Below are 11,026 nucleotides of genomic sequence, written 5' to 3'. Positions count from 1 at the left end.
CAAAGGAAGCTAGTTGTACATGGATATAAATTTCTAGTCCTAAGATGCTAGTTATGACATCCGAAAACAAAATTGGTATGATTTTAAAGTGTACATTTTTTTTATTCTAAAAAATAGTGGATGTCATAAGAACCATGATCATAATGGGCAGGAGAAGGGGAGTGATTTCGGTTGACAAGAAACTCCTCGGAGACTAGGGTTAAGTGAGCCTCGAGGAATGAGGGAAGCGGGTCCTTATGGTGGATAAGCATGGAGATGTTCTCAAAATTTAGGGAGAGGCCGTTGAGCATGTAGGTAGCTAGGGTTTTCTCTGGGACCGGGGCGTCAATATTAGCCAACAAATCAGCAATGGCCTTCATTTTCTAATCTTGGTTGGGAGGGAACCAAAATCAGGAAAGAGTATGATACCATGTTTGATGAATGTTTTTCCATCATGAATTCATTAAACAAAGGAGTATAAATACAATTTACAATAGACTTTGGAGCTAATACATATGAACTAACTAATGGGCTACAATACAATACAAGGAATGATACATAGTATACATTATTAAACCCTTGTCCGAAACTTAATAAACATTTTCAAAATAGGTTGATTTTTTTAAAAAAAAAATAGGCATTTCACGTATCTTTTGTAGTATTTATGTTATGAGTCATGTTTAGTTTTGTAGTTAAGTTAAAAGTTCATGAAAATGATGTCCAAAGTGGAAAGCCATTTAGAGATCCGAAGAACATTTCCAAAATGGGTTTCATGCATGTTTGATATTTGCTATGCATTTTGTCGTTAGGTATGATGCAGTTTGTATTTAGGTTTGGTACAATTTTATAGTTAGATATTAATTTCATTTATAATAGTTAGTGGTTTTTATACATCGAAATATGCTAAGAGCATCCACAATTCATAGTTCAATAAGCGAGTTGAATGAAGTGTCATGTCTAATTGACATTCAATGGATTAAACTCTACCATTGTAGGATGCCATGTTGACATTAAATGGATATGGAGTTCAATGGTCATTGAACTCTTCAATGAGAAAAATGAAACCTTTTAACTATTAAATATATATTTCATTGAACTCTATTGAGTTTAATGCATTGTAGGAAAATTAATGTAAGTAAAATGATAATGTGTCAATCCATTAAAATCTAATAAATTTAATGCATCGTGGATGCTCTAAATCAAACTGAAAACCAAAGGAGGTCTCATGGTGCACTTATGACTTTACATGCATGTTGCTTAGAAAAGTAGGTTACAGAGACAATGAGTTAATAAATCTATTAAATGAACCATCATAATTAAAAAGGGTTATGGTAAGTGATTTGTTATATGCACATGTTATATTTACCATTAAACGACCTATTATATCCTACTAACTAAGTTTTTATTTGTAGGGAGAAAAACTAGTTATGGAAACACAACCAAAACCTACGCCAAATGTGAAATTAAGGAGGTAAAAAAATAAGGTGTTGAAACTAAATTTGAAAGTAGATATAACTCCTAAAGACGTGTATCAAGCCTTAGAAGACTATTATTTTATATCACTATAGTGTGTTTTGTCAATGTTTAGAACTCCATGAACTACAAAATACCAATCTAGTAGTTAGAAACAGAAAAAAAAAACTATATTTTAATTTGTTACCTTTTTGCATTAATATTGTACTTTAAGACTATAGTTATTAAAATTATAGTTGTTTTCACAATCACAACTATCTACTACGTGACCTTGATCACAACCAGGATTATAAGTTTAAGTGGTATGCATGGAGGCACACCACAATTTTGTTGAGAACACTATGTTGGACATCATTTTTTAGTTTAAACTTCTACAAGATCTCTTTTGCAGCATAAAAATTTAATTATCAGCTTCATAGATCGAGGATCACCGACAATCAATAGTTTGACATATGACAACGCTCTTGATAACAATTTCTAAAGATATAAAAAAGGTCCATGAAGTTAATGAAAAGAATGGAAGATGCACATATGCTGACTAATATTTACTGAAAATGTTATGAACGTAACTGAAAATTACATTGACAAGTTTGATGTTCACTCTTAGACAATTTTGATGGATGCTTTACACATTATGTAACATGTTTGATGTATTATTGATAAGACATTATGTAATGTATATTAAACATTAATATGTATTTTTATTTTATTTTTCACTCCTCATACAAATATTATATAAAACGCTATACATGCCTTACAAACCTATTGATGACATTCAACTAATTAGGGAAATGTACTTACATGATCAAAATCTTAAAGAAGAACAAAATAACCAAAACACCAAAACTAATGAAAAGCACAAAAAAATATGAACCCTCTTCAGATCATTGCATAACTGTTGTTTGCTTTAATTGGTTATTGCATACTGTCTTCTGCTCAATCATCTTATTTGATTGGTCATACATCTTAACAAATTTCTTTTTTGTAATGTAGTTCTTCATCATACCACTTAAAATACTCATAATCTTCATTCTTATTTGGAAAATATGGGCAACCAAAGTAACATACATATAGGTTTTTATCACTCAAATAAACCAAAAAACTTAAGTGAAATACCACAATTCCACAAACACATCTACAAAAGGCGATTTCTTTGAATGTGCATATAAGTTTGAGAGATTGAGGTTGTGTTTAGTTACGGAAAAACAGTTTTCATTTTCCGTTTTTTGTTTTCCCTTTTCGATTTTTGTTTTCCATTTTCATTTTCATTGAAAAATTTAGAAAACGCGTTTAGTTAAACTTATTCATTTTTCATTTTCAGTTTTAGAAAATTAGAAAACGTGTTTAGATGTGTATTTTTCTATTGGTTTTCATTTTTAGAAAACGGTAGCAGTGGTAGGGTGTGGGTGGGTGCAGTGATGGTAGCAGGTCGGCGGCGGTGGTGGTGATGACAGGCCATGGTGGTGGCGGCGGCAATTATGTCAGTGGTGGTGATAGCGGCGGCAGTGGTGGTGGTGGTGCTAATGACGGGTCAGTGGTGGTGGTGGTGATGGTGATGGTAGGTCGGTGATTGTGGTGGTGGTGGTAGGTGGGTGGGGGTTCGAGTGCGTGTTTGTGTGTGTGTGTATGCATGTGTTTGTGGGGGTAGGTGTGGGTTTGTGTGTGTGGGTGTGTATGTCTGTGAGGGTAGGGGTGGGGGTAGGTGTGGGTTTGTGTGTAGGTGTGTGTGTGTCTGTGAGGGTGGGGGTAAGTGTGGGTTTGTGTGTGTGTGTGTGGGGGGGGGGGGTGTGGGTGGGTATGCGTGTGAGTGTGTTTGTGGGGGTATGGGTGGGTATGTGTGTGAGTGTGTTTGTGTGTGTGTGTGGGTGCGCTAGTGGGTATGTATGTGTGTGTGTTTGTGGGTGTGGGTGTGTGTGTGTTTGTGGGTGGGTGTGGGTGGGTATGTATGTGTGTGTGTGTTTATGGGTTGGTGTGCATGTGTTTGTGGATTGGTGTGTGTGTGTTTGCGCGCGCGGGGGGGGGGGGGGGTGGGGGTGGGTATGTATGTGTGTGTGGGGGGTGTTAAGGTGGGGGTAGGTAGAGGTGGATGGATGGAAGTGGGAGTGGGTGTGTGTTTATATTTTAGAAAAAATTTGGAATTAGAAAAATGTGGAAAACAATGATTATTAGTTTTCCAAAAATTTCAAACCTCTTTGTAATTTTATTTTCCGTGAAAAATTTAGAAAAATAGACGAACTAAACGCGTTTTCAAAATTCTTATTTTTCTTGAAAATTTTTTCTGGAAAACGGTCCATTTTTCCGCAACTAAACGCACCCTAAGCCACTTAAACAAGAGTGCATCACCATTATTTTACAAATAAGCTCTCGGAATTCTAGTATTCCATATGGATTTTTATTTTTATTTTTTCTAAAATATAAAATTTGTAGTCCACAATATGAAATACATTTTTTTGTCATAAAAATATATCTTTTATTAAACATTGACTTAGTCCGAAATAAATTTAGAATTATCCAAAATATCTTATGATCATAAAAAATTAGATATAAAATATGACATATTTTGATTGTTATTTTTGTGAATATGCGTTTTTTTTTTCTCTTGTATTTTTTTGATTATTTAGCAATCAATTGAGGAGGATAGGAGATAGACATGCTTCGCATTTGATATTTGCACAATCGTGGGCCCATTTAACTTCCAAGACCCCGCAACCCCAACCCCCTCAAATTCAATCTTCTGCTATCATGGAGACTTCTTCCTCCGATGATTCCTTGGATCCTGCAGATGCCCTAACTGATCATTTCAACTGTAGATACTCAATCTTCTAACTCTCTTTACTCCACAACCTCCTCCACTTGCAATTGTCGCAGTTGCAGTCCTCTAAACCCTCAATCGCACCTGTACTGTATCATCTAGGGTTCTTATCTTGCAAAACTATGATGTACATGTCGAAGCGTTTGATGATATAATACTACCCTCGTGTAGTCGGATTCATTTCTTATCACTTTGTTTGAATGTTTTTGTGAGCGGTGTTCATGTTAAATCTGTGTGATTGAAATCACTGGGATTCATTTACTGATTTTTGAAATTATCGGACGAACCCTTTCCGCTTCGATCATGGCAGTAAATCCTCACTCGGAACCGGCAAAGATGGAACAGATAATCACAGAATTCTTCGCAAAGAGTTTGCATATTATACTTGAATCCAGATGTCCCTACGTCTCTTCACGTAATTATAGTGGGGAGCAAATTTTGTATTCTCCTTCTTCCTCTGCATCGTCTTCTTCCAGTACGAGACCTAGAGATAAGTGGTTCAATCTGGCTCTCAGGGATTGTCCTGCAGCGCTTGAGAATATCGATTTTTGGCGACAGAGCAACCTTGAGCCGATGGTGGTGGATGTGGTTCTGGTTCAAAGGCCTCTCAATTGGGATTACACAAGTAGTTCCCCAAACCCAAGAGTAGCATTTGAGCGAAACTCATCATCAAAAGATCGATTTCCTTTCGTATGGAAATCAGATTCTGATGAATTTGGTAGTGATGGGAGTACTGAAAAGATCATCGAGAGGTGGGTTGTTCAGTATGAGAGCAAGAAGGGTTGTAAAGAAGCTTGTTCTGGTAGCAAGAGATCTAGCTCCACCAGTTCGCATGCATTGTACAAGAAATCAATTTTGCTTCTAAGATCCTTATATGTAACTGTTAGGCTTTTACCTGCTTACAAGATTTTCCGTGAAATCAACTCTTCTGGCCAGATTCGATCATTTAACCTTATTCATAGGGTTTCATCTTCTGTCGAGCCACTCATCCGTAGAGATGAAGCTGAAATGCAGCAGTTCATGTTCACTCCTGTGGAAACTTCTTGTGGTAAACTTCACATTTCTCTCTTATATCTCCCTTCAATTTCTGATACCACTTCCGAATCATCTACCCCAATGTCCCCACAATTCATCCCAGATTATGTTGGTAGTCCATTAGCAGACCCACTAAAGAGGCTACCTTCAGTCCCAATGCCTCAATACTCTCCATCTTCTTCTCCATTTGGAAGGCGCCATAGCTGGAGCTATGATGCAAACAGAGCATCACCACCTTCAGCATTGCCATCACCATCTCCTTCACCTACATATTCAGAATCACGAACTTTACACTCTAAATTTGGCAATCATCCTCATCCTCATCCCCATCGCCCACCTACTAGCTCATCACGTTACCCTTCACTAGAAATAGCTCAAGTTCATAACAAAGACATGGGTTATGATGAGTATGTCCCTTCTCCTAACTTTTCACCCTCTACATCTCCATCACCACCCATGTATCTTCAAGGAAGCAACATGTTGAAGGTTCTCCTCCGTTCTGATAGTGCTCCTGTTTACATACCCACTTCTAGGCTTGGTGATGCACCTTTATCTTCCAATAAGACAGTTTTACCCTTTTCTCCTCCCCATAAAGGTACCAGACCATGTCTTTCTTTACTGGAGAGAAGCCCAAGTGCACTCCAGGGTGCCAAGGTACTTCCTTTACGCAATTCTAATACAGTTCATTAGTTTTCTTGATTTGTGTGTAGAAGCTTATTAAGCTATATTCTTTTCTTGATTTAGTTGTTGAAAGAAGATCATTCAAAGCCATCTGGTGTGAAGATTTCATCAAACAGCTCTCCTCATAAATCTTTTTCTAGAAGCTGTAGCAGGTTATCTTTTGAAGATAGTTATGATGACTCTGAGTTTTCTGGTCCTTTTGTGGTTGATGATGATGAGCTGATTGATCATGGTATTGGTAGCAGGTATATGAAATTATGAATAATATCTACATTTCTCTTGGATTTATTCAGCAATATTATATTATTATTAATAGAAATATGTAAATTTGAAATTGCTGTAGACCTGGTTCATCAGATAGATCAGGAAATCTTGGAACACCACATGAACGTGCAGTTGGTGCTCTTGTTCAAATGCTGAAAAAAGCACCACCACTTCAACAAGATTTGAATCGATCACACTCACAGAAGCAGATTCAGATTCAAGATCCTCCGCCTGTTGCCGCCTCAAACATGGCGGCTTCTTCTTCTAGGGTTTCTCCGGTGAAGACCACATCGGATGCATTAGAGGAGCTTAAAGTTTACATGGACATGAAACAGCTGCTGTTAAGGCAATCGGGTAAGTCCTAAAAACTAAAAAGATTGATGAGATTTGGAGGGGACTTTGTTTGGTTATCGTATAATTTGGTGAAGGGTATATTCGTCTTTTTTTTTTTAATGTTGGGGTTGACTTTGTACATATTTGAAAATGTTGGTATATATATATATCCTAGTGTTATGAAACTGCCAATGAGGTGGTTGATTTTCTGTTTCTGGATTTTGGTTATGAAGGGAGGGAATATAAGTTGGACATATATATGACTTTTATTTTGGTTATTTTGGAGATATTATGAAATGGGAAAAGAAAAAGAATAGAGTTTGTGTTATGATTTGTTCAAGTATTTCCCTTTTTATTGCTAGTGTCAATATATTATGTATGTGAATTGTATATCGATCCATAATTAGCTCAAGGGATAATTGTAAAAGCGTAAGATGCTTTAATCATTTTATTAATGGTTAATGTATTGTGTTTTCTTTTCAGATAAAACATTAAGTTCATTTTTTTCCTCATGAAAACCTTGCATTTTTGCTTTTTTTATGATTTGGCCATTTTAGTTGTTTTTTATGAAAAGCTTGTCAAATGTAACTTATTTTTTTAGGGAAAAAAATAAAAGTGGAGGTTATTTTTGGAAAAATTAAAAGGTTGAGGTTTTCTCCAAAAAATGTAAAGAGTTGAGGGTTTTTTTTGGAGAAAATGAAAAAAAAAAAAATCAATTTTTTCAGGATACAAAATAAAAAACAAAATAAGGTTGAAGTCTGGAAAAAGCTAATTTACAAAGGGTTGTGTAATATTGTCCTATACAATATCAATATATATTTTTTTTCTTTTTCATTTTATGTAATATTTTACATAAAATAGTCAAAATAATTGTAAGTTCGTTATAGTAAATGATTAACCAAATATGTTCTTTGGATTAATAAAATGATTAAAGCATATATGTATTTTTTAGAACGTGTTTGTTGGCTTATTTTTTTAAAGTATTTTTGACATAGTTTATTGATACCAGGTAATTTTCATAAGCTTTTTAAATATACCTTTTATATGCTCATGCTCATTTCCTTCTAAATGTCACGATTTTTTATTTTATTTTATTTTTTATTTATTTATTTGATAAACAAACTAATTAAAAATAAACATAGCAAAATTTTATGAAAACTTATGTTTCGAATTTCACAAGTAAATCTAATTAGAATAAATTAATTATTGTTGATGGTTATTTCCATATCATACAATAAATTATATGTAATATTACAAACTTAAAAGCATCAAGCTCAACAACTATTTTGATGTCTTAGTATATCATCCAAAGAGCGAATCATTTCTCTTATCTTTGCAAAAACAGGGAGTAGCAGTCCGACCAAGAGCCATTTTATAAAAGCATCAAGTTAATTTAATAATTTTTATATTAGTTAAAAACAATATATTATATAGAATTTGTTACATTTAACATACGCTCACAACTTAAGAATGACACGTAATCTCAATGATCATGACATATTAGTTTAGTAAATTTGTGACAATATCACTAAATATGATATGAAATGCAAGGAATATGTTTTAAACAGTTAAACTTAAAAATGATTGGAAAAATCTTTGTTATCAAGTACAATGAAATTTGCGATTTATTTTAATAATATTTCATACAATATAATTATAAACTAACGAACAATAGAGATGAAAAATTGTTAGGGTTTTATTATTGAGTAAAAATGTATATAAAAAGAAGAGAAGATACAACTATAAATAGGAAAGCCATCTAGGTTTAACCTACACTCATAACAACCATGATTGCAAGCATGGTTGAGGGCTAGGGTTTCGGATCTAGGGTTCTTGAGGGACCCTAAGGCAGAAAGCAACTGTTTTAGAACCCATGAAAAGCCTCATGCATGTTGGGAGTTCCCTTTTGAGCCATTTGGGCTCATTCTTCCATGCACACACGTAAAACTTGTAACTTTACGTGCTAGATCGAGTCTAGGGGCTTGGATCTACCTTTTGATCAAAGGTTGTACATCAGAAATCGAGGATTTAGAGTGTGGACGTGACCGACTCGACGAGTCCAAGGCTTTGAGTCCCATATCTATTGAGGGACAAAAGAACTCAGTTGGGTGTTAGAAGGGTTGTAGAAGGATAGAAATAGTGACCCAACGCATTGGACTTAGTTTTAGACCTGGAGTTCATGGGACTCGACGAGTGCTAGAACATACTCGGCGAGTCCAAGGAAATCTCCTTAAGATTGAAGATGAACTCGACGAGTTGTTCATACAACTTGGCGAGTCGAGGTCAGACTTGTTCATCAGATGAAGGTGAACTCGACGAGTTGTTCATACAACTCAGCGAGTCGAATGAAGGATCCTTCGATGTTCTTATAGAAGAGGAAATCGCCGAGTCATCGCCAAACTCGACGAGTCGAGTCGGGGATGAGGACATGTAAGGGGCTAGGGAATCGACGAGTTGCCGGCCTAACTCGGCGAGTTGGGTCAACTTGAAGTTGACTTTGACTTGGACTGGATTGGGGGCAAAATTGTCATTTTACCCTAAGAGTAGATGTCAGTTTCTGACTAAGTGTTTTGTGGGGATTGTAGCCGGAGGATTTCCGGAGCAGCAGCAGGCAGAGACTTCCTACATGGATTATCAGCAACTACTTGTTCAAGGTGAGTTACCTTCCAGTAGCGGTGGGCCTACGGCCACAATACCGGCCTACCAGTAAAAGTTGTAAAAAAAGATGATTGTCTTTGTGATATCATCTAGGTTTGCTACTACCTGATATGTTATATGTTGGCATGATATGTTCTATGTGATAGTAGTAGAGTGCGGTTGTTAGGGTCGAAGGGTAGGTCAGACACCCTAGATATGTCTGATAATATGTGCTGATATGTTTACATGCTGGCATGATATGTTATATGTGATAGCAGTAGGAGGAGGGGAATAGTCCCCAAGTTCGGCTGTTAGAACCGAAGGGTAGTCGGACACCCCATATATGTCTGATAGTATGTCCATGTTATGATATATGTGATAGTAGTAGTAAGGGTGGAATAGTCCCCGAGGGTCGGGTGTTAGGACCGACAGGTAGGTCAACACCCCAGAATGGCTTGACATGGGTAGGACAGCACCCCAGAATGGTCGTACGGGTAGGTCGGCACCCCAAAATTGCCCGACAGTATGTATGTTTTGTGATTGTGTGGTATGTGGTACGATAGGGGAACTCACTAAGCTTCGTGCTTACAGTTTACAGTTTTGGTTTTAGGTACCTCTTCAGCGAAGGGGAAGGAGCTGGCGCGGTAGCGGCACATCATGCACATACTCTTGGTTTCCGCACTATGCATATTCTGGGATTGTACTCTGACATGTTCTTATTTTATGACTTAGGTTTTTCAGACATGATACATTGTTTTATGAGATGATGTGATTTCACAGCATTCTCTTATGAATGTTTTCATGAGTTAGTTAATTAAAAAGAAATTTTTGGTCTTAAAAATTGGGTCGTTACAAATTGGTATCAGAGCCCTGGTTTCAAGGATTCAGACACACCCTTGGGGGTGTCTGGACTCAAATCGAGGGATTAAAAGATTTTTACAAGAAAAATGGTTTCCTGAAAGCTAAGATAAAAGAGTTTTAAGAAAGAACAAAGTGTGTGATGTGCGCCACCGGCCGAGCTCAAGTAAGTATTCCCCAAAGTACCTATACAAGTTTATATTATGTCTATCAGTTTTAGTAGAACAACATGTTAGAATAGGTCTAAGGATCTAGGAATGATGTTTTATGTGCGTGCTTTATGTGCTTCAGCTTATGAGAATTGCATGCTAGTATTAAGTAGACAGTAGTAGGATAGCCTGTTTAGGTTATGCCTGGTAGTACGAGCTTAGCATTGTATGCTAGTACGGTTTCTCATTATGAGAACAGATTCGCTTGAGTAGTTTTCCTGCGTTCGAAAGCTGCTTGATTTGTGCTTGGTGGGACTCTGAATAATGAGAGTTATTCATTGGGTGAATACGTTACGCCACATGTGATCAGGGTTGAATAATCTCAGAGTGTTGGATTTGGCCCTATTGCGCAACTCTCGTCTGAGTCTAACCGTTGTAGGGACGAGTCTTTTACTCAAAAGATTATCTGAGGCTCATTACATGTGATGGTATTCAGGTAATGGATAGTTGTCATTACAAGGAGGCCTTCAGCAGCTGAGGACCGGATTGGGTGAAGTCAGAGATTTTCCCTAGGGTAAGCTTAGGATGGGAATAGCAGAGATCAGCAGTAGTAAAAGGGACCTGGTGGAGTCGAGGCAGTTCTTGAGGAAGGTACGGATAGATGTGGAAGGTAGTATGGGCCCGTACTACTGAAAGCAAAGGATCCGGGGAAACTTGTGGTGGATGTGATCCCTTTGGATGTATCAGTATCACTAGCGGTTGTCACTATTTGTTGCAGAATGGTGGTACTACGTCAGAGGCCAGT

At 36.8% G+C, this 11,026-nt stretch overlaps 1 protein-coding gene across 1 annotated transcript; it reads left to right on the top strand.

Annotated features, from left to right (window-relative positions):
* Positions 1-4,099: 4,099 nt before the first annotated feature.
* LOC145031595 (Autophagy-related protein 13) lies at positions 4,100-6,905 on the top strand. The gene is made up of 3 exons (XM_078980188.1): positions 4,100-5,953; positions 6,044-6,225; positions 6,324-6,905. The coding sequence occupies exons 1-3, from the start codon at positions 4,568-4,570 to the stop codon at positions 6,607-6,609; spliced, it is 1,854 nt and encodes a 617-aa protein (XP_078836314.1). The 5' UTR covers positions 4,100-4,567; the 3' UTR covers positions 6,610-6,905.
* The last annotated feature ends 4,121 nt before the right edge of the window (positions 6,906-11,026 follow it).

The sequence above is a fragment of the Lactuca saligna genome, chromosome 2, assembly GCF_052625555.1.
Source record: "Lactuca saligna cultivar CGN05327 chromosome 2, ASM5262555v1, whole genome shotgun sequence".
Classification (NCBI taxonomy): Eukaryota; Viridiplantae; Streptophyta; class Magnoliopsida; order Asterales; family Asteraceae; genus Lactuca; species Lactuca saligna.
The sequence above is the reverse complement of the archived record's forward strand: the minus strand, read 5'-3'. Positions and strand labels throughout refer to the sequence as shown.